At 40.7% G+C, this 27694-nt stretch overlaps 1 protein-coding gene across 6 annotated transcripts in view; it reads left to right on the top strand.

Moving 5' to 3' along the window:
- Positions 1-27694, top strand: part of COMMD10 (COMM domain containing 10) — a 110546-nt gene that overhangs the window by 45327 nt on the left and 37525 nt on the right. For 3 of the 6 annotated variants that reach the window (XM_089512379.1, XM_089512331.1, XM_089512342.1), the window contains one exon: positions 27104-27163. The exons of 1 other annotated variant lie outside the window; for it this stretch is intronic. In XM_089512379.1, the coding sequence (XP_089368505.1) occupies positions 27104-27163 (60 nt within the window). Of the gene's footprint in view, positions 1-19666; positions 19722-20199; positions 20251-27103; positions 27164-27694 lie in introns of those variants that run through there. 2 more of the 6 variants (XM_089512369.1, XM_089512361.1) reach the window with 2 other exon arrangements.

Below are 27694 nucleotides of genomic sequence, written 5' to 3'. Positions count from 1 at the left end.
CATGACCAGAGCTGTATGTACCATTGGCCAGAGTGAAGCAATTGCCAGGCTGCAGATGCTGTGGACCATCAAGCAATGATGTGCCAGGTAGCCTGTCTTCCACTAGTTTGGTGCCCTCAGTCTGCTGTCTGCCACAAAGACATAGGGTCTGAAAGAGTTTAATGACATTAAAAAACCCCCATCACTACTGTGTTTTTAAGTGATTATTATGTTATTATTCTAAAAGTTTGGCTATTATTACTCTTTTCTAGCTCTCTTATTGGAACAATGACTGCTTGAATTTATACATTTTAACTGTAAAAGTTTATTGTCAGTTGTTCATTGTTAGACCAGTATCCTGTGTCAGTTGTTTCTTTTGAATCACTTTATTTTATAGTGCAAGAAATGTCATTCAGAAAGTAATCTTTCAATTAACAAAGTTCAGCCAAAAAAAATCTCCTGAGAGTACTTTGTTTGTTTTATTATGTATATACATGTATTCAGATTTAATAGGAATAATAAGCAGTATAAAATTGGTGTTTTATTAAAAGATGTAAATCATATCAGAGCCTAATAACTTTGGAGTGTTAAAGCATTAAAACATGGTTGATCACACTTTCTAATACATAAACCAATGTTTTACCATTATTAATATAATATGCAGAGTTCAATTTATTTCATTAAAACATGAATGCAAAAAATGTTTTTAGTTTACACACAAAAACCTGGTTAAACAAAACAAAACCAGGATTTATTTAGTGGTTGTTTGTACAAAATCTGGTTTCTTCCTAACCCTGCAGGTAGGAAACCTAAGCAGGCAACCCAGTTGGACACAGTACCTAAATAGTCATCTCAGAATTGTACTAGTACTCACAACGTGGATGCCATGTTGAGTCCCAAGTAGGAGCCAGCCAATTTGAGCAAAGAAATCAAATGTTTCTAATACCTCTTTCAGCCCCTATATCCTTGCCCATGGTTGAAGCAACTTTTCTCCATGGTAGCTAACTAGCTTAACAGCTAGTTGCCCCCCCCCCCCCCATAGCTGCCCTTATAGCCAAATGACCTAGAATTCCATTCATCTCCCTTACTGTACCTGTTCCCCCATTTCCTCTAAGAAAGTATGAAAGATGCAGGCTGACACTGCATCTACATATCCAAATTCAGAAGTAAATCCAATTAATTTCTTGGTTGAGGAATCCACCTCACCAGGGAGAGGGGCTTCTCAGCAGCCTTCATCTAGTACAGTGGTTCTCAACCTGTGAGTCATGACCTCTTTGGGGGTTGAACGGTCCTTTCACAGGGATCGCCTAAGACCATCGGAAAACACATATCTGCAATAGTCTTAGGAACTAAGACAAAAATAATTTTATGGTTGGGGGTCACCACAACATGAGGAACTGTATTAAAGGGTTGAGGCATTGGGAAGGTTGAGAACCACTGGTCTAGTAACATCAATGCAGCCTTCCTTTCTTCAGGGATTTATCAGATACTGAAAAAAGGGGATTGGTTAGATTCAGGTGAACAGGAGAGCCTAGCCAGCAAGAGGGATTTTAATAAAAATGATTTTATTCCTCTTTTATATAAGGCTATAGTAGTTTGAGATTACAGGACTCCCAACCTGATTCTTCAGCACCTCTAACCACTGAACAATCCAGCCATTAGACAGCTCTGTTTTCAAAACCAAAAGCCTCCTTTCGAGCTGCACCTTTTCCATCTGATTTTAATGATATAGTAAGATCAGAATGGAACACTCCCACTCACAGCAGAAGGGGTATTAATGTTGCACAAAAACAGTTGACTCTCCGTATCCAAAGACTGTGCATCCATGGATTCAAATACCTACAGCTTGAAAATATATTTTAAACATTCCTAAAAGCAAACCTTGGTTTCCCCATTTTATATAAGGGACACCATTTTACTGTGCCATTGTATATAATGGGATGGGCATCCACAAATTTTGGTATCCACAGGTGGTCCTGGAACCAAACCCCCTGGGTACTAAAAGTATTAAAAGTTTTTTTTAAAGACCTTTCCAGGTCACTGTTTGAACCACTAGATGCTGTTCTGCTTCAAAATGTGTCCATAAATGTTATTTTCCTCATGGAAATCATCTCAGCCAGGAGGATCTCAGAGCTGACAGTGGCTCCTTCTTCCTGCAGGTTCAATACACACTCAGTCTCTCTCTGGATTGACCTTGATTTCCTACCTTAAATCAGTTCCCCTTTTCACCACTCACAACTCATCTTCTTCCTGTCCTTCTGCCCTCAGCCTAGATGTTAGGTGGGGTCTGAAGCTGTACATCAGGCACACTGGACCCTTAGGAGATCAGCAGCATTCTTTTTCTCCTCTTCACCCACCTCACTAGGAGAATAACTAACACAATTTACACTAACACATTGTATTAAGGCATGTATTTTCCTGGCCTACAGATCCCTTGGTCTACTTAAACCACCAAATGGTTGGTGCCCACATCAGCAGTTTTTTCAGCTAACACTCCCCCTGGAGTAAATTTTCAGAACTGCAACTTGGGTTACTCCTTCCACTTTTACAAAACACTATCGACAGGACAAATCTATCACTGCTAGGTTATCCTTTGGCAGATGGGTATACCTAGCCAAGTACTGTCAGAATAATTACTTTTTTGGCACCTTCCCCCCCTCCTCCCATGTTTTGTTTATGCTAGAGTAATTCCCATTCATGGATGGCTCCTTCTCTGTCAGCTGAGAATGGCTCATTGGAGAACTTACCATGAAGGTCCATTCTAGCCAAGGAGAAGGAGCAATCTAGCCCCATGGTGGCAAGACTGTTTTCCTTTGTCCCACTCCACAGGATCTTTCCTTTCTCTCAGTTTTTTTTTCTCAGCTTGGGAATGAACTGAGAAGGCATCAGGGATCCAGTAGAAAATACTATCTTAAAAAGTATGTGATCCCTTGCCTCGTCTGGTTGGCATCAGGAATTAACACATTCATGGATGGCTCCTCTTCCTTGGCTAGAATGGACTTTCACAGTAAATTCTCCAATGTGCCAATTTCTTATTTAAGGACTCCTCTTTTTTCTTTTTCTTCCTTTTGAGAATGACATTTTTGGTATGAAGTTCTGCAGTATTGACCTGGATACTGTCTTTCCTTTTGTTAGCAGAACAGAGTTCAGGTTCACAGAACAGGGATTTCTTGGGTCCCTTCTGACAATCCTGAAGATCTGTTCCTCAGATTTGGGAGACCCTTGAGATTAAGGTGGGATATAGTCTAGAATGCTGAAGATGAAGATCAAGTAGTTACAAATTGTCTCCTCCATTAGATGAACAGAGGAGCACCATAGAATCTGAATAATTGTTTTCAGCATATGCCAAGTATTGTGCTGTCTTTTATAGCCTTTTAGTAGCTTAAATTCAGGGCCTCAGCTAAGAAAGATTTTAGAAATTATAGGTAGGAATAACAGAATGAAACTTTGGATGGAGAAAGGTGTTTTTTTCCCCTAGTTGTTAAAAACAGGATCCATTTCTGTAGCAGGCTGAGGCTGCATCCATACTATAGAAATAATCCAGTTTGACACTACTTTAACTGTCATGCCTCAATGATGTGGAATCCTGAGATTTGTAGTTTGTTTTGGCACAAGAGCTCTCTGACAGAGAAGGCAAAATGTCTCACAAAACTATAATCCCCAGAATTCCCTAGCATTGAACCATGGCAGGTAAAGTGTTGTCAAACTGGATTATTTCTGCAGTGTGGATGCAGTCTTAAGGTTAGGTTAACACCCATGCTTTTATGTGTGGGCCTCTTGAAGAGGATGGCAAGCAAAAGACAATGTACATTCTTCAAAAAGATTGCCAACAAGTTCATGGGTGCAGCTGCAACCGATTCAGTACATTTTTCTTGCCTCTGGCTAATCATTTGGTGGTCAGATGCGCTCAAACCCAAGGGACTCTATCTGGCCTGGGCTTCACACTTGCTACTTCTTGCCTGGCAAACTTCCTATACATATTACCTCAGCCAAGTCAGTTTATTAGTGAATGGCAAGCCAAGGACCCTGTAGAGTAGTATATGGTGAAACATAAACTTTTTAATATAATGAATGGCTCTTTATATGTAATCTTACAGAGGTATATGCTAATATAGTATTCAGAGACTAGTTAAGTTTGAATTCAGGCTTTCAAAACAATAGTCCCCCCTCTCCCATTTTTCTGTTGGCATTTGCCATGCAAGGTTATTAATTCCAGCTCTTGCATCCACTATATTTTATAAACCTTTCAGCAGAAACAGCAATATCAAAGCAGTAGGTAATTATTGTTTGGCTGGTTTGAGATCAATTCAAGAGTTCATGCAGTTTTAAATTGTGGTCGTATGTTCATAATTATGAAGTCCTGTGTGGAAAATAAAAGAATCTTCTACAGGGGTCCTTCCTGCAAGTTATTAGTGAATGCATACACTCACTATGAGACTGAATTTCTAGTTATATATCTTTTTATCATGAACTTTTTGTGTCCAAACTGAATAATTAGTTCATCTTCTTTTATACATTATTTGCCTTTCATTTAGAATCATTGTGGAATGTTTTAAAGTGGCAATAAAACTGAGTTGCACAATTTTCTTCCTGCTCACCCAGGAATTCTTTTTGTTTGTTTGTTTCGATTTTAAACTTCTTGGTCAACTGATATACCCTGGAGTTGATGTTTACTCTGTGCACGGAGTGCAACAGAAGAACTAGCTGAAATTATTAGAATATTTTAGCAAGTACAACTCAGCTTATTGTTCATCTCTGCTGATGTGTTAAAATATAATGTGCATTTGGCAGTTTCTCTACATGTGGTCATCAGGATATGACCCCATGCAAATGGGTTCACCACAGGTAATCTACTTAAAAGCACAATCCCTTATGTTATGACACTTTCTCTCCATCCTACAGCTGGCCATTACCAGATGGTTTTAAAATCTGTTTTGTTCTCCCTAGAAATCTGAAGCTAATGTGCTGTTTTTAGAAACTAGAAAGGCTAGGGAGTCCTAATAGTGACCTTTAACACTTAACAATGCTTGCAGCATGAAGTAGTTATTACCTTGGAACTGGTAATGGAGCATAGATAGAAAAAATGCACCATTTGGCAAATTAAAGATGAAGGGAGAATATGGTCTTTTGATTTGAATGAGGACACCCCCAGGAACAAAAATATGGAATGTACACTCTCCTGTTCCTTTTCTCCTTTAGTTCCTTGCTTAGTCTTAGTTGACATTCTAGTCTACAACACCGAGATGATAGAATTGACATAGGACATGAGTGGGTAATTTGGGATCCTACAGCTGTGGTTGGACTATAACTTCCATCATCCATTGCCACTTGCTATGCACACTGTAACGGATAGGATTTGCATCCCAACAGCATCTAGAAGGCCACAAATTGCCAACCCCTCCTTTATGCCATTGCTGAATGTTATCCAAATCAAAACAAAACTTCATTACAAGTAGAAATTAGACAATGTGTCCCTGTCATGCAATTTTTGTATTTACAGCAAGGCTTTCATGTAGGAGATTATTCAAAAACACCTCTGTCTCCCCCCTTCTCTCTCTCCTTCCCTCCCTCCCTCCCTCTCTCTCTCTCTCTCACACACACACACACACACACGGAAGTAATATAGTTTGTTCTGTCACCTTTTGCCCTCTGTATTTTAAAATTTTTAATTTTTTAAAATAAATTCTGTTGAGAAAAGAAAAGCTACTAATAAAAACCATACATACAACCACAAACATCAAAAACACTGAACACTGTACATCACAGTCAAACATACTTCACAGCACACATACAAGGACTTGTATTTACCCACCTTTCACCGATTTATATATACATTCTTAAATTTCTATGTATCTTCTTCAAAACAGAACTCTTTAGATCAGTTTACCCTTCCTATCTCTACATGAATGCCTTAAATTATAATATAATAAAAATTATTATATACATTCAACCATCTTACTCATTTTCTTTTCTTATTCCATTTCCATTTTTCCCAAGTCTATCTGTAATCGGGATTTTCTGCCATTTCTTTTTTATATATACATATATTTTATCCCAGTTGTCTGTATTGGTTTCCTTCATATTTTCATTTAAATGCTTTGGCATAATATGTGCTTCCAGCATATCAAACAATTTAAGGACCCATTTGTCAAAACTGAGAGTATTCTGAGAGCAGAATAGGAATAGAGCTCATTATTTAACTGCTGAGACTCCTGTCTAGTCCTTTCATATCTGTCTCAGGATCATTCAGACATTCTGTGATTTGTAGTGTGTTATATCCTTGATTCTTAGCAGTCTTCCACCATTTTTGAAACAAAAGGGTTACACAGGAGGAAGAGGAGAGGCCCTTCAGATGTTTGGGCCTATAACATCCATCGGCTCCAAAAAATGTGGCCATTGGTAAAGGGTTATGGGAGGTGAAGTCCCAAATATCTGGAAAGCCAAAAGTTTCCCCCTCTTCAGATTACAGGGATTGTACATACCTTGCTATAGAGTATATTCATAGAATCATAGAGTTGGAAGAGACTACAAGGGCCATCCAGTCCAACCCCCTGCCATGCAATCAAAGCATCCCAACAGCTGGCCGTCCAGCTTCTGTTTAAAACCTCCAAAGAAGGAAACTCCCACACTCTGACTCAGCATATTCCAGTCAAACAGCTCTTACTGTTTGGAAGTACACCCTAGTATTGAGGTGGAATATCTTTTTCTGTAGTTTGATTCCATTGCTTCGGGTCCTGTTCTCTGGAGCTGCAGAAAACAAGCTTACTCCATCTTCAATGTGACATCCCTTCAACTATTTAAACAGGGCTGTCATATCACCCCTTAGCCTTCTCTTCCCCAATCTAAACATATCCAGCTCCCTAAGTCTCTCTTCATAGGGCATGGTTTCCAGACTTTTCACCATTTTGGTCACCTTCCTCTGGACACACCCAGCAGACCTCAATCTTTGGAAAACACATATACAGAGAGATGATCTTTCAAGTATCAAGGTTCAAAGCTGTTTAGTGCTTTAAATGTCATCACAAGCACCTTGAATTCAGACTGGAAGTGTATTGATGGGCAGGCAGAATTACTGTTTTACCTTTCCTCCATACAGATCCCCAGCTCCACTTACAGAAATAATAGACAATATTCAACACTATAGTAACAATGCATTCATAATAATAATAAAGAAGTAAAAACTAGAGTCAAATACCATCATAATACCAGGGACAAAAACAGACTCAACAGAAGTTTAGTTTAGTATTGGTCTAAAGGGCAGAAGAAAGTGCAGACTAGCCTTCCAAGGAGGTGGTTTTGAATTGTGTCTGGAGACATACTAAAAGGAGAATTCCATGCTGAGAAGGTCCTTAGGACATTTCTTTAGTGGTGCTTTCTTAGATGCTTTTAGAATACAGTAATGTTGTGGTTGTGTGCTTTCAAGTAATTTACAACTTAATGTGACCCTAATGTGAACCCCTCACAGGGTTTTCTTGGCAAGATTTGTTGAGAGGAAATTTGCCATTGCCTTCCTCTGAGACGGAGAGAGTGTGACATGCCCAAGGTCACCCAGTGGGTTTCCATGACCATGACCCTGAGAATTTGAATCCTTGGCGGGTTACAGACCACCATGAAAGTACGTAGTCAGTCCGTATTAGGGTTAGGAAGGTGCGGTGCTTCCGCACCCCCCTAACCCTAGTATGGACTGAATCCGTACAAAATGGCGGCGCACCATCTATATGGGGGCCGCCATGACGACGTCACGACTGCACCGCCTCTATACGGGGCGGCGCGGACATGACGTCGTCGCTCCGCGCCAGGGCGCTTAGTGCGCCCTTTGCGCGGAGCAGGAAGGAGCTCCGTTTTGGAGCTCCTTCCTGGTTTGCGCCGCTGGGCGCAGCCTTCACACGGCTGCGGCCAGCGACGCAAAGGAGAAAGGGGCCAAGCGGCCCCATTCTCCTCCTCCCTGCCGCTGTGGGGTGTCCTTGGGGCTTAAAGCCCCAAGGACACCCCTTTCCAGGCTGTGGGGAAGTGGCCTTTTGCCGCTTCCCCGCAGCCTGGAAAGCGGCAGATCGAGGCCTCAGCGGCTGCCATTCTGGCCACTGAGGCCCCGATACCCCGGGGAAAGGGGCGGGTACAGGCCGCCTCAAAGGGGCGGTCTGTAACGCGCCTCAGTCTGCACAGTAGTAGTCTAGCACTCAAGCAGCTACACCATGCTGGCTCTCCAGCGATGTTTAGAATACTAATCAGGTGTGTCTGTGTGCATGCTTCAGTAATTATAACTATAAAAGAATTACATTTAGTATGTTCAATATTTATTTTTCACATTTTCCCTTATTGTCAGGGCAGAACTTTCACCTTTGTTTTGGATGTTTTATGTCTATATCTATAAAATAATACCAACTTGTTTGAATGTGACAAACACCTAAATATATAATCAGTTAATTTGGAATAATGTTGGGCTGTGCAAAGAGGTTAGCATGTGACGAACATTGAGGCTGGCATCCTGAAAAAGACTTAGATTGGCAGTCAACTTGCTTTTTCAGTGTATGACCTCTTCTTATTAAGAGTCCATGCTAATAGCCTGATTATTATTAATATATGCTGTCTGCTACTGACCCACTTTGTTTAGAATGTGCTTTGGATATAAAGTGCCATAAATTTAAGGGTTATAGATTAAAATATTCAATTTAAAATATTCCCTGCAATCATACATTTTAATGGAGTTTATAGAAGAAGGTCTCTACATGTTGCCAAGAGCAAGATAATAAATGTATTGAATTAAGTGCCAGTCATCTTATTGTCATATAGAGGAATTGCTAATCTGGTCACTAAAATTAATTTTCTTAGAATGGACACATGGATTTACTGATTGACTCAGTTTTTGGAAGTGGATGAAAAAGAATTCAAATGAAGGCTGTGTAGACTGTGTTTTTTAAAATGCAACAACAGTTGAATGTTGAATTTGCTTTTCTGGGGTGGATTAAAGTAAGGTTACAGAAAAGTTTGCTCTCCCTAGTTTATATACTGTATAAAACTCACTGGGTGGATTAAATGCTATGTCCTTCCTTCCTTCCTTCCTTCCTTCCTTCCTTCCTTCCTTCCTATCTTTGGCTGGCTTTCAGCACCAGCAAAAAAGAAAAGCAAGTTTATTGATTGTTCTTCAAACACTCCTGCTTAAATTATGAAATTAAAGTCTTCTGATTATCAGACAACCATCACTCTTTTCCCTTTGGGTTTTTTTCCATTGGAGCATTTACTAAAATTTTGTTTGTATTCTGGGTTGTTATTTTTTTGGTACCTAGGAGACAAAAGGGTGGGGTAGGAGTTTCTCTCATACTAGCCAAACTCTCGTATCCTCTGTCCAGCAGCAGTTGCTATTAATATACTCTAATAAATGTGATGTCACAGACTATAATCTGTTTTATTTAAACATGCTGTTAAAAATGAACATTCTATTGCTACAAGAACATTCCATTGCCTCACTTTATAAGTGTAGCATGATTTCTTTGGTTCCCCCTCCCTTTTAAGTATGAAATGTAAAAAGAAAAGTGATTCTGCATTCAGTATTTTTAAATGCTAAATGTTTCCACTTTCTACTGATGTTTGGCATGAATACTTCCCTTTAAATGCTTTTCAAAAACTCACTTTTTTAGGATCGGTACAGAAGTTTTTGCAAACCCAGCAACATCTCAAGACTCTTGGAAGACAGTTGACGCTCAGGAGTAGCCCCCTCCACTAGTTTGACCAGCTTTGGTTTCCTCTTTTTATAAATTTTTCACTCCTCTTCCTTTAAAGATGATGAAGGAATATTGTCCTGGCTTGTAGGTGTTCCAAGACTATAGTCCCTTGAAAATATTCCCAACTTTAAGTATACCCAAATACTAGTTCTAGAAAGTCCTGGGTGTATTCGATCCTGGGTATCCAAAGTATGTATTGTTTCTTCACTTATGAGCCTCTTCTGTTATAAGTCTTCTTATAGTGTGTGTTTTAGGTCCCACCAGCAAGAGAGTCTAGAATAGGTTGATGGATACGTGAGAGGGGCCTTTTCTGTAGCGATTCAGTGACTATGTATGAAGTTCCCTCCTGGAGGAAGCCTTTCACAGATTTAAATATTGTTTTGGCTTTTGAAAAAAGAATATTTTGGTTTTGCTTTTTATACTGCTGAGATTTTATGGTACCACTCGGTTTTTGTTTTTCAGTAATTGCTTTTAGGGCACTGCTGGAGAGAAAAGCAATGTATAAACCTACTAATACATAATTATAGAATTGATAGTTCTTACAAATGGTTTTGTTTAGAGCAGTCTTTTTAATTTTTCTCTGCTTTTTAGTGTTTTATCCTACAGGGTAGATTTGAAACAAAGAACATTACTGCAGCAGTACTCTTTCTGATTCCATCTATAAGACTTAATAACATACCTACTCATTAACCTCTTACTTAAGACTTTCAAGGATCTAGAAATCTAGATAGACGTACTGATTCCAAAGTTCAATTTTCCCTCTTTCAACTGTGATATTAGCTTTGAGATATTTACTCTTGCACTTGACTACTTAAGACTTCTCTGTAACTAGTGTTTGAGATTGTTAAGCAGTTCACATTTATCTTTTATATAGCTTTCGATTCATTTTTATGTGATTTTTGCATTGCTTTGTTTGCAGTGTTTTTTTTCTTAGTTGCTTTGTTAATTGGGAATTATTGTTTGCTAAATTAATGATACTTTAACATATTAAAGGTTGGACCCAGAGTCATGAAAAACAGAACTCTGCAAAGTAGATAATCTGACTGTGGTTGCTCTGAAATACACACAAAAATTGTATGAAGTACAAGTAGAACAGCATTGGAAATAAAACAGGAATGCAATTCTTGCCTTTAAGTTCCAGGAATAGCAACATTGTTTATATTAGAAATGTTACTCATGAATAAATTCTCTTAAGTTGAAAGGCATTTATAATATTGGCACAGTCTGATGTTTAGATAAAGATGAATGCTGTTGTAATAGATGTGTATTCTTGTGGAACCTCATGGAAGAGGTGGTGAAGGATGTGCAGTGGGCTGATGAAACAGGACTTGGGATTTAGCTGGGTTCTGTTATACAAAATTGCTGCCAGTTTTATTTCCATAGTGTTTAAGAAGAAAGTAAGAATGAGCCTGAATGTTCAATAAGCGTTTTAGTAAATAACAAATAGTCACATTTATATAGTGAGAGCCTGGGTACAGAGTTGTGATTTCTTATAATTAAGTAAACAAGTACTGTCTTCTGTATTTTTAAATCAGTGACTAGATTCTCTTGTACTTTGCACATCTAAAATTAATCTCTCTCTGTGGCTGTCTGATTTTGTGGGCAGTCTAAATAGGCTTTTAATATTTTGTTGCTGCTTGCATAAGCAGGCAAGGGGGAAAACCCTCAATTTGGAAACACTGTTGTTGCAAATACAGTGATCCCTCCATATTTGCGGCTTTGATATTTGCGGATTTGATTATTCACGGATTTCATTAATATTTTCTCTCTAGGACTGTCTAGGTCCTCCAGTGCAACTCTGTGGTCAACTTTAACTAAAAGTTGCACTGAAAGACCATTTGTAGCTACTCCAGTGCCATTCTATGGTCAGTGTATGTTGGACATTGACCACAGAGTTGCACCGGAGGACCTAGAGATTCCTAGAGTGGTGTCCTCTCAAGTAAAAACAGTGTTTTTGTTATTTGCGGTTTTCCCATATTCACGGGGGTCTTCTTCCCCTAACCCTAGCGAATATGGAGGGACAAGTGTATATATGGCTAATTAAAATATGCTGTACTGCATATACATTTTCCTGTTCCTGTACATGTAGTTGCATTAGCTTGAGCATATGTGGTTTTTATTCAGTTAAGTTGTAGAAGTTGCACTCCAACCCATATGTGCACAAGATAATCAACAGTGTGAAGGAGAAAAATATTTTTATTGAAATACAAAAGTTAAGTGCATAAAAGCAAAATGTCCACTTCTTGGTTGCATAAGTATTCACCTCCCCTAAATTACCGTAATTCAGTATTTGATAGAAGCATCTTTGGCAGCAATTGCAACTGTGCATCTTCTTGAGTAAGTTTCTGTCAGTGTTACACATTTGGATCATGAACTTTTAATGCATTACTAATATTATTTTGCAAAATGGTTCCATCTCTATCAGGTTGGGTGGAGACTGTTGGCAAACAGCAGCTTGCAAGACTTGCCACAGGTACCCAACTGAACTGAGGTCTGGGCTTTGACTAGGCCATTCTAAGACCTTTGGGTTCTTGTTTTTAAACCTCTCCAGTGTTACTTTGGCTATGTGTTTAGAGTCATTGTGCAGCTCTGCTTCAGTCTCAGCTGTCTTACAGATTGAAACAGGTTTTCTTCTAGAATTAGCCAGTGTTTGGTTTAATTTTTTGTGCCCTTAATCCTCACCTGCTTCCAGGGCTGGGGAGTAGTGGTGATTTTGGGGTTACTCCTTGTCCTACTCCAGAGGGAAAAAAATTCTCAATGTTACTCCTATTCTTGTAAAAAATCTCTTACTCGTTTACTACTTACTCCTACTCCCCAGGCCTGGGGAAAAGCCCCGGTTACTTTGCAAGCCTGTTGTGTCTGTGTAAGTGTCTCTCTTTGGCTCCCACTCTCTTCCCCAGTGCAATATAATAATAAAAATGTTTGTGATTGCATGTACAATATAATACCAGGAATAAGGAATAACAGATATATATGTAGAAAGGTGTTCCCTGATCTGATGACACCAAAACTAACTTTTCTGGTCCTACTGCAAAACACTACATTTGATGCAAAGCCAACAATGTTCACTGCTCTGAGCACACCATCCCAGAGCAAAGCATCGTGACAGTAGTATCCTATGTTGTGGGGTTGCCTTTTCTCAGCAGAACTGGGAAGCAGACAGGGCTAGGGAGCAGGAGTAGGGGTAAGGAGTAATGGGGTAAGAGGTATAATAATAGGAATAAGGAGTAACAAATATTATATTGTTACTCCTTATACCTATTCCTACCCCTGTAAAAACATCTTACTCCTTTACTCCTTACTCCTATTCCTGCTCCCCAAGGAGGAAGAAGATGAGCGGTGGTGATGGAGTAAGAAAAGGAGAAGAAAAGAGGAGGAGGAAGAGTGGCAGTGACAGAGGAGGTTAAGAGGAGGAGGATTAAAAAGGAGGAGGTGGGGAAGAGGAGGAGGAGGAAAGACGAGGAGGAGGAAAAGCAGGAAGAGTTGTGGCAGCAGCAATGCGAGGGGGTTGAGAGCAGGAGGAGGAGGAAGGAGAGGCGGGAGGAAGAGGAGGAAGGACAAGGAAGAGAAAGAGCAGCAGCAGCAGTGATGGGAGGGGTAATAGAAGGTAGAGAAAGGCAGGAGAGGTGGGGAAGAGGAGGAAAGACAAGGTGGAAGAGGAGAAAGAGCCACGGGAGTGGCAACGGGAGGGCAAATGAAGAGAAGAGGAGGAAAGAGGAGGAAATAAAGGTAGCCCCCTGCTGCCCACCACGGTGAGAACAGTGAGGCTGGCATCAGAGGGAGGGGGACAAAGTGCCATTGTCCTCAATGGTGATGCGGCTGCGTGGCTGTGCCACCATTGAGCACTATGGGATTTGAGCATCCACTAATTGTATCCACGGGTGGATCTGGAATGGATCCCCCGTGGATACTGAGGACCCACTGTATACTTTTTCATTTACTCTTGTTTTATGTATTCTTTTAGAAAACAGGACTTGAGTTTATCTCAGGCAAATTCAGATTGCTTTGCAGTTTTCAGGTTCTAAGTCCTCATCTTTGTTTTCTGCAGCCATGGTTCCATGGAGGAAATAGTGCACAAGGGGTGAAGTTCATAGCTAGGTGACAGAGGGCTAGACATCTGGTAGAAAATCCAGGTTTCTCCTGAATATTTAAAATGTGAGATGGGGAATCACGTAGGAGAAGGTATTTACCCACACAGTTGAGAAATGCTTAGCTTAAGTATTGTTACCATATATACTTGTGTGCAAGTCAACCTCATATATTTGTCGAGGGAAGGTTTTAGGGCCAAAATAATATATTTTGATATAATAATAAATAATAATAACATATATTTATATTTTCCCGCCTCTCCCAGATGGATCGAGGCGGGATTACAACCCAGTAAAACACATCCAGAACCACATCAATAAAATACAGTAAAAGATAATTACATTAAAACTAAGTCATCATATGGCCCGTGGATAAATCGAGTGTAGGATTTAGGAGACAGAAGGTTTTAAGATTGGGTTGGAAGTGGAGGGGAAAAAAAGAGAAGCTTGGTTGTCAGAGGAAATGCGAGGAGGAGGAGGAGGAGGAGGAGGAGAAGCAAAGGTTTGGAGATTGGGTTGCAAGTGGAGGGAAAATGGAGAAATGCAGGGAGGAGGAGGAAAGGTTTGGAGATCGGACTGCAAGTGGAGGGAAAATGGGGAAATGCAAGGACAGGAGTATAAGGAAAGGTTTGGAGATTGGATTGAGAAGGGAATCACCACATGCACACGCTCGTGCCTTGCAGGTCTTTTAGCAATCATTGCCATGGCACGGAGAGTGGCTTCGGGTATGCTTTATAAAGGACCTTTATGGGCAATATTACTAGTTGTTGTTGTTGTTGTTAACTGCCCTCCAGTCGATCTCAACCCATGATGACTGTATTGACTTGTATATAAGTTGACCAATTTTGGGGCATAAATTTCTTGACTTATAGTTGAGTATACACAGTAGACTGCATATAAACATCATGAATTTAGGTGTGTGTGTTTTGTACATTTAAATAGTTTCTGACTTATGATGCCCCTAAGGCAAACCTATCATGGGCTTTTTATTATTATTATTATTATTATTATTATTATTATTATTATTATTATTATTAACCTTTTTTATAAAGCACTGTAAATTTACACAGCACTGTACATACAATCTTCTTGTCAGACAGTTCCCTGCCCTCTGGCTTATAATCTAAAAAGACATGACACAAAAGGAGAAGGGAGTGGTGGTGGGGAATAGGATCGGGTCCAGCAGATCTTCTCCACCTCCGAGGCCTGGACCAAGGCAGATGGACTGGAGGAAGGGCTTGGCTTCTTAATGGATGGTTAAAAGGAGGCTTCCTGGGTCAGAGAAATGAATGGCAGAAGTGTACACAAAGGGCCATTATTTCCGTCGTAAGGTATAAAAGCTAATGGTCAGGTGAACTGCTTTTACGATCCAGCAAAGGATCACGGTTGGTTCTTAAATGTACTTAAGGAAAGCTTATTCTAAAGTCAGCAGTGGCCAAAACAACTAGAAATGTGATGCTGATACTCAGTGGTGTCCTATCTATGGTGACATCCGGTGCAGAGGGCTGCCAGCTGGGGGAAGTGGCCTGCCCCGCCCCATCCAGCTAATATGCTTGCCAGCCCCCCCCCCCCCTCCCCAGCTGCTGCATCATTCTGACCGGGCAAGTGGGGTGGTGAGATAGGATAGAAGATATGTGTTCACCCCCTCGGTTGCCTGGATTTCTCTCCAGGAAGACAGCCTGGCAGTGGTGACAGAGCAGCTGGGAAGAGAGAGTGTTGGTCCCCCTTCCTTCTCTTCTTCCATCACCAGGATTTCTCTCTAGAGGGAAAGTCTTGCAACAGAGCAGCTGGGAAGGGTATGCATTCATCCCTTTCCCTCTTCCTCGGTCGCTAGACATCTTCCCCAGAGAGAAAGCCCGGTGACAGAGCAACTGGGAAGGGTGAGTGTTTGCCCCTCCTGCCCTGAAAGGGGAAGAGGGCCCAAGCGGGTGTCACCCAGTGCGGTCTGCCCTCCTCAGTGAGAGACACCACTGCTGATACCATGTTTTGACACCACTACAAATTCTTGTCTTTCCTTGGATGAAGCAGCAGATACCAAATTATCCACAATAATCAGAAGTGTGTAAGGAAACCTTTGTCTTGGTTTTTAAGTCTAGACGGACAGCAACATTGCTGAAAAGTGTTAACTTACATTTCTTATTGACTTTCTCTCTTGTTTGGTAAATTGCTTAATTACTCCAGAGTTATGTAGTAATATAATTTAAAAGAGGAAGTTGTAGGCTGATTTATTTCTGTGATTAAAATATTAATGTTTCAGACAAACTAATCTTGACTGCAGAACAAAGAATTCATTTTTTTTAATGTTCTCTCTTCTATCACTCTCAAATCTCTAGTTAGTATTATACAATTAAGGTATATGCTGTTGCCACTGATACAGTGGATAGGAAAACAGTTGTTGAGTATTAATCTGTAAGGTATCGTTTGTGGAATAATGAAAGAGTTGTTGCAGTAGAATCTCTTTCTTAATTTAATCAATGGTGTTTAGTAAATAGTAGAAAGTTCTATTACATAGCAATACCAAACCTTAATGATTTTGGAAAGCAACTCTAATATACTCTAACACATATTGCATTTAATATCCATATATATGGATATTTTCATGCTGAGCTTCTAAATCATACTGTACTGGTATATCTGCACACATAGACACTTAAAAATACAACAATTAATCAATTATGTATTCTAATTGGCAACTAGTTGGGAAATTAGTATGTTCTCTTTTCTGTTTAAGAATGTAAAAAAATCAGAAATGTACAGAAAATTACACCACATAAGGGACTGATACAGAAGAAATTCTGGGAAATGTTCAACCCTTGTCTATGGGTCCCAAACCATTCTTGCAACCCGTAAAGTCCCCAGAGTCACCTGTTTAAAAAAATCAGCATGATTTTGGGTGATTTCTTTTCACCCAAAAAATTATGCCAGAAGGCACACAACTCCATGTAAATGTGGCAGTTTGCCTTTAGGCTCTAACCAAGCTCCCCCAAACTCCTGGAAAGCTTTTATTTTGTAGGAATTCTGACAAAAATAGCAACTGGAAGCAATGTGACATCACTTCCAGTTTGTCCAGAAGTGCCAGTGTAGCATGTAAGGCAACATGGGGTGAAATTTAGTTCCCTGCCCCTAGAAAAATTGCCCACCCCTACCCCAAGCAGTTCACTCTTGGGAACTCTGGTCCCAAGGGTTGGTAAGAGGTTTTCTCTTTCCTTTCCTCATAACAACAAGGAACTCAGTGGGGCTGTTTCTTTACCTTGCATATTCATTTTCTCTTCAAAGCCATAATTATTGCAAAAATTAACCATGGTGCATATAGTGCCCAAGTGGAGGTGCTAGTTTGTGCAAGTATATGACTTGTCTGCATTCCTGCCAGCCTCATGGACAGCCAAGACAACTATGTGGGCATGACTATGACACAGGAATCAGCCTTAACTGTGGTTGCATCACTGTGTAGTTAATATAAATATTGTTCCTGATGCAACTGACTGACTGGTTTGACCAGATAGTGTCACAATCCATCTTACTACATTTTGTCTGTATTTGGAAGTAACTAGCCACAAGTAATGTTACTTTTAGCAAGTTGATTCTGAATGAAACAAGGGCATAATAACATTTTACTGAGATGTGTGACCCCTGGGGAAATTTTGCATAATTTGACAGTGTGAAAATTTCAAGTTTACAAAAGAAGAGGTTTGGGGGTTTTTTGGGGGGGAGGGGCAATTGGTGCCATTTTCCTTTCCACCTTTGCTGCCAGATCCTCCTTTTCAGTGCAACCCCCCCAAAAAAAAAAACCCCAACAAAAAACAAAAAACCCTTTTCCAGAACTTACTTATTAACCTACTTTTCTTTCTTTTTCAATTTGTTTTTTCTTCTTTCTCACATAATAGGAGCACTTTGGTATTAGACCTTTGAGAACATTTCTGAAACTAGAAGATGTAAACAAAATACTCATGTGCCTTGAAAGTTTTGTTTTCCAAAAAAGAGAGTTATCAGTTACTAAGACATTCTACATTTATAGTATTACAGTGCTAAGAAAAGGCCATGGGTCTTTTCACACCATGCAGTTATATCACTGTTCTTTAAAAAGAAATCAAATTAGATGTGGCTTCCATTTTCCACAAAATAAAAATAACAAAGAGATTAAAAGCAGCCTCTGAATGCATCTGTAATAAGTAACATAGTTTCAGAGTTTCAAAAGCTTTTAAGAACAGTAATGGTAATGTACTTCATGGATGGCCCTTGAAGTCTCTTCCAGATCTATGGTTCTATGATTCTCCAAAACAAATTTATATCCCCCAGTTAATGTCCCAAGCATTATATTTATTTATATTTAATATTAGCTTTTGTAATATTTTTATAACTATTATATTTTATTTACTCAAAACATTTATGTATCACTTTTCATTTTGTAAACATTCAGAGCAATTTAAAATAAAAACAACTACAATAAAGCCATTACCTAAAAGTAATAAAATGATAAAATAATAGAGGCAATAATATTCATTTAAAAATTCATTTAAAAACAGGGTAATGAAAAAGTTAACAATGAGGAAGATAGCCAGAAAAAACAACTAGGTAAACAGACAAGACTTTAGCTGACCACAGAAAATAGAGATGTCTTCTAATCTCAGTAAGGAACCCATTCAGCCTTCTTCCATATTGCAAGCAAACAGAGCTCACCCCTCTCACAAAATATGAAGACTGAAGCAATCTATATCACCCTACTAATAGTTTGGTCCATCCTTGTGTAGCTTTTATAAGCCTTGCTCAGAAAGTTCTGAATTTTTATTCTTTATGGGGTATTAGCAATGTGCAAATAGAATGAGTACATGTAATAAATTATGAATTTATGTGTTGTCCTTTTGTAAATAGCCCCTGAAGAAGGCCTTAAGAATATGCATAGGCTGAAATGTATTTGACTTTACTGCTAGTAACAGACCATTTTTCAAGTATCTTAAAATGTGTATCATTCTTTCTTGTCAGTATTTCATTGGTAACTAGTACAGCACAGGCAGACTCACAGACAGACTACAATAGTTAGGGTGGAATTCTAAAGAACCATGAGAACTGGGGTAACCCAAATAAATAAATAAAATCTGAAAAAGTTGTCTTTCACATGAACTGAAATTTGACAGATAATACAATATCCCTATATTTAATTTTATAGAACAAATGTCAAGATATTCGTCTCGGATTGTCCTTTTTAGTCATCAGCGCGCTTGTAGAAAGCACGGGATGAGTCCTTCCTGAATCTCTGTTCGCATAGTAAAGCCAGAAAGAGAGTTTCTTCAAACTTAAAGAGATATGTGCTCATGTTGTTTTAGTTTCAAGCAACAGACTGTAGTGAAAATTATTATACTTCTGTTGCATTAAGAGCTATATAATACCGCTGTCATGCATGGATATTTTACAGACAGAAGCCAACCTGTCTCTCCATCTGCTTTTCTAGATGTGCTTGACATAAATTTGCCATGGTAGTGCATCTCTTTAAAAAGGAGTAATTTTGAATTTTAAAATTGACATCTGCCAGTTATGCCAGTTTTATTTAAAGTTTAGTTGGATGTCTTAAATTTCAGTTTTCACATTACTGTTTACTGGTTTGATGAAAGATATTCTTTATGCAGAAATAATCCAGTTTGATACCACGTTAACTGTCATGACTCAGTGCTATGGAATTCTGGGAACTGTAGTTTTTTCAGACATTTACCCTTCTCTGAGCATTCCTGTGCTACAACAAAGTACAATCCCAGAATTCCTTAGCATTGAGACATGGCAGTTAAAGTGGCATCATATGGAATTATTTCTGCAGTGTGGATGCAGCCTAGGTTAGCACAAATATTCCAAAGTTCATAAGTAGAATAGACTTTGTTCTCTCATTTATAGGGTTGCCATAAGTTGAAGCTGACCTGATGTCAGTTAAGAACAACAACAACCAACTGTAAGGATATCATATACAAGTATTTCTTTAAAAGATTCTTATACCCTCACTTTACTTTTCATTATATTCCAACATTAAAAAGTTCTTATGGATATTTAACATTTTAATAAATAGAAGTACGTTGAAGCTTTTGTTCTATAACTGCGCAAATGACACTGTTCAGTTTTTAGCAGCTTGGGAGCAGTGCTGCTTGCCAAATCTTGATTGACAGTTAAGCAAATTGTCCAAGTTTTGTTTATTTAATGTGAACAGAAAACGTCCAGTATTATTTTGCATATTTGTATGTTTGCTTTTCACAGTTGTGTGTTAGCATTGATTTAGATTGTGGGCAATAAAGTGGTTGGGACACTAAGGCTGGGACACTGAAACATTATTTAGAAATGGATTCCACTTCCTTTCCTCCCTGAAGCCACTTGTTGATTTATTCTTGTTTTAAGACCTGGCAGAATGTTTTACAAATCTTTTTCTTTCCTTTTAGCATATTAAGTTCCTTGCAGAAAGGATCAGCAGGACTCATGGCAGAAAGAAACTCCTTTCCTGTATTTCTATTTTTTTATTCACTGTTCCATTCCCAGCATTGCTTTATTCCCTCCATCAGAGTTAAGACTAAACTCTCATACAAATTACTGGCCCTTTATATGTTTCCCTAAATTGCTAGAAAGGATCCTTTTTCTGCAGAAGTGGGGAGGAGACATTGAGGTAGACATGCTGGCCCCAGTGATTTTATGGCTGTTAATATCCACTTTAAAAGATAGGCATTGTTTCCTTTTTCTGAGGCGGTCGCTGTGCTGGTCCCCAGTTCTCAGAAATAGTTGGGCTAGTGGCAGAATCCAATGCATACAAGCTCTGTTTTTTCTTTTTACCAATCTTATCTTTTAACCTGGCATTGGTTTAAATATTTTTGATATTTATAAACAGTTATTATTCTAAATAGCACTTTAGAAGTTGTCTGAAATCTAATCTGATGCAAATCCTTTGTTTAACATAGCTGTATCAGGTAACCTAAATTAAAATGGTAACAGCATAGTTTAATCAATCGTTCCTTTAATATGACATACTGTATTTTTAGATTTACACTACTTAGTGCAGATGTACATGCTGTGCCCCCCTTCTGAACCTTGGAAGATTTACTTCCTCTCATCTCCTCCACCATCCCAAAATCTTTTTGTAAAAAGCATACACACACAAACACACGAGAGAGAATGAGACCCTGGCGAACATGGTCAGCAATGGAGTAGAGAGTCATTCGGCCTGTTACATGAGGACTTTGTCTCACTCAATCAGAAGGTATCAAAATGTCACTTCCGGTTTGGAAAAATGCACCCCCCTGCCCTTATTTATTTATTTTTAAATGTGGAAGGCATGGAGAATTGGGTAGCACTTGGCCAGTCTGATCAAATCCTCTATCCCTTGGGATTATTATTATTATTTTTTTTTAAAAAAGGAGAAGGTGGTAAAAGTTGGGGTATCGTGATAGGTGTGCTTTTTAATATTTTTAATCACTAAATACCATAAGTGGAAATTTGTGCCAAAACAGGTAACACCGTAGTGTCCAAGAACCCTGAATAGCACCTTGGTATATTTCATAAGTAGGATATCATTTTTGTATTGTATCATGGAAAACTGCATTAGGTGTAAAAATTTACCACCCAATCCCAATCATAATCACTACAACAATATCATTCTTTCGCTAGGGATAGTAGAGATGGTGTAGAGAACATAGAGCAGGATCCAGCAATATTGTTCCACTGCTGGACTATTTTTGTCCATTAAGTTAAGGGTTGGGAGAATGAGTCCCTATTCACCTGCAATCCCACCCCCTCCATGTACAGTTGGCCCTCCACATTTGTGGCTTTGGCTTTTACAGATTTGATTAATATGTTCTCTCTAGGAATCTCTAGGTTCTTCAGCATGATTCAGTGGTCAACATCCCTTCTCTAGGCATTTGTAGGCCAACTTCCAGCAGATACTGATCATAGGGTTGTTCACTTTAATGGGGGTCCTGTGCTCCTAATGTCAGTGAATGTGGAGGGTTCACTGTACCTTCAAATCTGCTCTTGGGGGGGGGGGGCTCAGAAATCCTCTGGTGCAGAATTTCAGGCAGCATTGAAGGTGGATGGGTGAAGGAGAAAATCCTGTCACACTAGCAGACATCTGCTAGCCCAGTGATGGAGTACCTTTTTGGTTCATTGTGCCGGGGGTGGAGCTTCTGCCCTCTGGCGGTTGGGCTGTGTGCCAGAGGCAAGGCTTCTGCCCTATGGGGCGGGGCTTCTGGGGCGGGACTTTCCTCTGTGTCCTTTCCTGGCCTCCAGCTGTCTCTGAGAGACCGCTAGAAGTCAGGGAAAATGGGGGGGGGGGTGATGGGCATGCGCCTGCTCCTCCTGCCCTTCCCTTGGCCTGTGAACCAGTAAGTGCCCGTGGAGGGGAGTAACAATGGGCCCAGGACCCCTGCTCCTCTCCTTGGGGCTTTGCTAGTCCTGAGGTGTCCTTGGAAAAGGTCTGGCAAAGACCCACAGGGAGGAGGAGGAGTAGGTCTGCGGCCCCTGCTCCTCTCCTTGGGGCTTTGCTAGTCCTGAGGTGTCTTTGAAAGGACACCTCAGGTCTGGCAAAGACCCGCATGGAGGAGGAGGAGTAGGTCTGCGGCCCCTGCTCCTCTCCTTGGGGCTTTGTTAGTCCAGAGGTGTCTTTGAAAGGACACCTCAGGTCTGGCAAAGACCCTCATGGAGGAGTAGGAGTAGATCTGCAGCCCCTGCTCCTCTCCTTGGGGCTTTGCTACTCCAGAGGTGTCTTTGAAAGGACACCTCAGGTCTGGCAAAGACCCTCATGGAGGAGTAGGAGTAGATCTGCGGCCCCTGCTCCTCTCCTTGGGGCTTTGCTACTCCAGAGGTGTCTTTGAAAGGACACCTCAGGTCTGGCAAAGACCCTCATGGAGGAGTAGGAGTAGATCTGCGGCCCCTGCTCCTCTCCTTGGGGCTTTGCTACTCCAGAGGTGTCTTTGAAAGGACACCTCAGGTCTGGCAAAGACCCTCATGGAGGAGTAGGAGTAGATCTGCGGCCCCTGCTCCTCTCCTTGGGGCTTTGCTACTCCAGAGGTGTCTTTGAAAGGACACCTCAGGTCTGGCAAAGACCCACAGGGAGGAGGAGGAGTAGGTCTGCGGCCCCTGCTCCTCTCCTTGGGGCTTTGCTACTCCAGAAGTGTCTTTGAAAGGACACCTCAGGTCTGGCAAAGACCCACAGGGAGGAGGAGGAGTAGGTCTGCGGCCCCTGCTCCTCTCCTTGGGGCTTTGCTACTCCAGAGGTGTCTTTGAAGGGACACCTCAGGTCTGGCAAAGACCCGCATGGAGGAGGAGGAGTAGGTCTGCGGCCCCTGCTCCTCTCCTTGGGGCTTTGCTAGTCCAGAGGTGTCTTTGAAAGGACACCTCAGGTCTGGCAAAGACCCTCATGGAGGAGTAGGAGTAGGTCTGCAGCCCCTGCTCCTCTCCTTGGGGCTTTGCTACTCCAGAGGTGTCTTTGAAAGGACACCTCAGGTCTGGCAAAGACCCTCATGGAGGAGTAGGAGTAGATCTGCAGCCCCTGCTCCTCTCCTTGGGGCTTTGCTACTCCAGAGGTGTCTTTGAAAGGACACCTCAGGTCTGGCAAAGACCCACAGGGAGGAGGAGGTGACATCCACCTTCCCCCTCCTCCCTGGGACTTTCCTCTGCCTGAACGGGCTCCGAGGGGCCCATTTGCTTGGAAGAAAGGGAAGCCAGGGGTGGGAAGAGGACTGGGCATGTGACCCAGGCCTCTCCTCCCCAGGACTTTCCTCCACTTGGATGGGCTCTGAGGGGCCCATTCGTGGGGAGGAAAGGCAAGCCGAGGGGTGGGGGAAGGAATGGGCACGTGACCCAGGCCTCTCCTCCCCGGCTTGCCTTTCCTCCGTTCGAACGGACTCCACAGGGCTCTTTTAGGTGGAGGAAAGGCAAGCTGGGGGGAAGAAGACTGGGCAGGCGGCCCATCCCTCTTTCCCACAGACCTGTTCCAGCCCCCAGCTATCTCTGTGGAGATTGCTGAAGGCTGCAAAAGGTCTCGGGATGAGCCACTGGCACGTTCTAGTCGCTCCTCCTGCTTTCACCCTTTTCCCGGCCTCCAACGGTCTGGGAGAGGGTTGAGAGGAGGAGCACCTTCTCCTGAGCACCATTTTCTGGCTCACTGTACCTTCAAATCTGCTCGGGGGGGGGGGGGCTCAGAAACCCTCTGGTGCAAAATTTCAGGCAGGATTGAAGGTGGATGGGTGAAGGAGAAAATCCTGTCACACTAGCAGACACCTAGCCCTTTGAATTTAGACCTGAGTTAATGGGTGGCTTTAGACCAGTCATTTTCTCTTGGCCTGATCCACCTGTTAGAGTTATCGCAGGATTAAAACAAGCAACGTTACATACTGCCTCAACTCTTTGGGTAAGATTGTATGGTATGGTAAAAAATAGTGTGGTATAGCTAATAAGGATCAGTGTCCCACATGGTATTTTGATTAGCAAACTGATTAAATGTGGAATAGATGAAAACATTAGGTGGATCTCTAATTGGTTGGAAAACCATGTTCAAAGAGTTAGCATCAATGTCTGCTCTTCAAGATGGAGCAAAGTCTTGAGCAGAATGCCACAGGATTCTGTCCTAGGGCAACCACTCTTTAACACTTTGTCAGAGATTTAGATAATGGAGTAGGTCAGTGATTCTCAAACTGTAGGGGTTGCAGGGGGGACAAGAGTTGCTCAAAGGAGGGGGCGTGAGACTTGGCGGTCCTGATCCCTCTCCTCCTCCTCCCCCTCTTCCTCTGCTTCCCAAACCTTTTCTGTCCTGAAGGGGGAGGAAAAAGGCAAGAAGGGGCCTTGGGGAGCCCTCTGCCTGAGGGAGGATATGACCCATTTCTTTATACAATGTTAAAATATGAATTTATATGAATGTGTGAATGAAAAGATGCACATTAAACAAACAAAATGTCATAGAGAGGAGGATGCAGATTTGTCTACTTTCGCAGAAGGTAAGACCAGTCTAATGGTTTTAAGGTACAGGAGAGCAGTGTTCAATTGACCCTTAGGAGGAACTTCTTGACAGAGTGGTTCACTACTGACTTTTAGAGGTAGTGGAGACTATTACTCTAGATGTCTTGAAAAGATGGCTGGACAGTTACCTACTGGGAATCTTTTGCTGGAGTTCCTGCATTGAGCAGGAGTTTGGGCTTGGTGGCCTGTGGACCTCTTTCAGCTCTATGATTCTGTGAAGATCCATAGGTGTAAAGATACATCCTTAAATACCAATCAGGAATGTCCATGCCATAATATTTATGTTTTCTATGGTTGTGAAAACTGTACAGTGAAGAAAGCTGATAAGAGAACCAACTCATTTGAAATGTGGTGCTGAAGGGAAGTTCTGTGGATACTATGGAGTGACAAGAAGCCAAATCAAGTCACAACAAAGCAAATCTGATTTCTCTCTAAAGATCAAGATGACCAAATTGAGACTATTCTACTTGGATATACCATGAGAAGAAATGACTCATTAGAAAAGACAGTAATGCGTGGTAGGGTGGAAAGCAGTCTGAAAAGAGGAAGATCACATTACAGGTGGATAGATTGAATCAAGGAAGCCATGGTCCTAAATTTGCAAGACCTTAGTAGAGCTCAGTCTACTTTTAGGGACTGAGTGCCCAAACTCAAAGACCTTCCGGCACCGGGTGTTACCTGATGCCGGGGGGGGGGGGGGGAGATGGGACTTCTGGGGGGTAAGACTTCTGCACTCTGGGGATGGGTTGCCTACCTTCCAGGGGAGACCTTCCCCAGGAGGGCAGGGGGAATAGGCGTGTGCCTGTTCCTCCCCTTCTCTCCCCTCCTGGCCTTCAACTGTTTCTCTGGAGACAGCTAAAGGCCTGTGAGGTGGGGCAGGGGGAAGAGGAGGAACAGGCACAAATCTTTATCTGTCTTCAGAGAGGCAGATAAAGGCATGGGAAGGTGAGAAAGAGGAGGAACAGGTGCGTGCCTGTTCCTCTTCTTCTCTCGCCCTCCCGTTTATCCGCATGCCCTCCAAAATGGCTTCGCATGCCAGAAAGGGCATGTGTACCATAGGTTCACCACCACGGGTAGAGCTGTTGATAACTGAGTGACTTGGATAGCTCTCATTCATAAAGTTGCAATAAGTCAACATTGACGTGATGGCAGTTAACAACAAAATGAAAATATCAATTCAAGAGAGCATATAGCTGGATCTAAATATAATAATAAATAATACAACTTTATTTATACCCCACTTCTCTATCAAAGACAATCAAGGCTGCTTACATTTAAAATATTCATACAGAATCCCAATATCCCAGTTTCCCTCCTTCCTCTAAAACAACAGTTAAACAGTTGAACATTAAAATAATCCAATTAAAATAGACAATGAGCAATTGGGGTAAGGAGTATTCGCTGAGGTAGTACTATTTGGTTGGTAGCCGGGTTTGCTATTCAGGAAAGGCCTGCCAGAAGAGGAGGTAAATAAGAATGGGGGAAAAATAAGAATGCAGAGTATTATAATTCCCCAATCAATCAGAATAGGTTTACCCATGTTCTGCTATAGTACCTGCTATCATTCCCCAAAATATAGACATACAATAACTGTAGTTACATTTACAGTACATCATAATATTAGCTCAATTATACTTCATTTAAAACTTTTCAAAAGTTTAAATAAAAACAACACATACCAATAGGTCAGCTAACAGGATTAAATATCAGTAATCTCACTACACTTGCATTACACAATGTACTTGATAGTTCATATTAAGAGGCCTTACAAAGAGAAGTCTCACCCACATCAAACTCATAGCAAAAATGGGCAAGATAAACACAGTAACCACAAGGCATTTCAGATATTACTGATATTTAAGCACTGCTTTGAAGCAGTTGTGCTGTTAACTTTGGCTGAGTGTCTGTGTAAATGACTAGAGCAAACTCAGCATGGTAAGATCATAACTGTTAGATTAATTTGAGATATTAGTTCTCTGGTGGTGAGTTCCTGTTAATGGATATGTGAGTTTAGTCATATACTCTGTCTCCAGTGTCTCATTAGACTGGTTTGTTCTAACTGCTGAAAAAGTTGAAATACTTGTGTTTTTTTTAAAAAAAGGTAATGAAATTATTTTTTTCTAGCACATTGAAGAATAATTTCCAGAGGGACACATGAAAATGTAGAATGAAATGCTTTTCCATAATACATTGTGCATGTACCATGAACATTAGGTTTGCCCTGGAGTACTGCAGTTTTTGTATGTCCCCCTACAGCTCAAATTAAAATGTGAGAGAAATTGTCATATGAAGTACATTGCAGATAATGTATTACATAGCCTCATCAATCTTTCTCTTTCACAGAACATGGAGAAAGTGTTTGTGGAATTCACTCATGAGGAACTGTTTGAATTCTATAACAAGGTATTTATTGGTGTTTTTACAGACTTTCTAACATTTTGATAACCTTTCCTTTGTCCTTAATAAGTCTTTATTACCAGTTTTTGGTTTCTAGTTGTTCTTGCTTTGAGCTTTCCTTGTAAACATATAATAGCTGCATCACCAAAAATACTGCCTCTTCGAGTTATATCTCATATAAAGGACTAACTGAATAGGTTTTACATTTGCTGTTTAGTGTGACTTTGAACAAGGTGATGCTTACTCTGCTTTGTTCTTAAATCTCAAAGGTAACAAAAGGACACACAACTTTCTAAAAGATACTTTCCAAAAGGGAAAACATGTGTTTATAATAACACAGTCCCTTGAAATAAATTTTCTTATACATTGCACATTTTCAGCAAAACAGCTATTGATAATGCCAGCAGATAATTTTTCAAAAAGGTTGACAACATAAATTTTATGGAGAATTAATAATAGTCAGATTCTTTCATTGGTATATGAATCTATTTAAGTTGTGTAGTTCATTAGTTCTCTTCTATTTTCCTGTTTCTAAAC

Source organism: Sceloporus occidentalis, unplaced genomic scaffold (assembly GCF_023333645.1).
Source record: "Sceloporus occidentalis isolate IW3139 unplaced genomic scaffold, rSceOcc1.0.p SCAF_1, whole genome shotgun sequence".
NCBI lineage: Eukaryota > Metazoa > Chordata > Lepidosauria > Squamata > Phrynosomatidae > Sceloporus > Sceloporus occidentalis.
The sequence above is the reverse complement of the archived record's forward strand: the minus strand, read 5'-3'. Positions and strand labels throughout refer to the sequence as shown.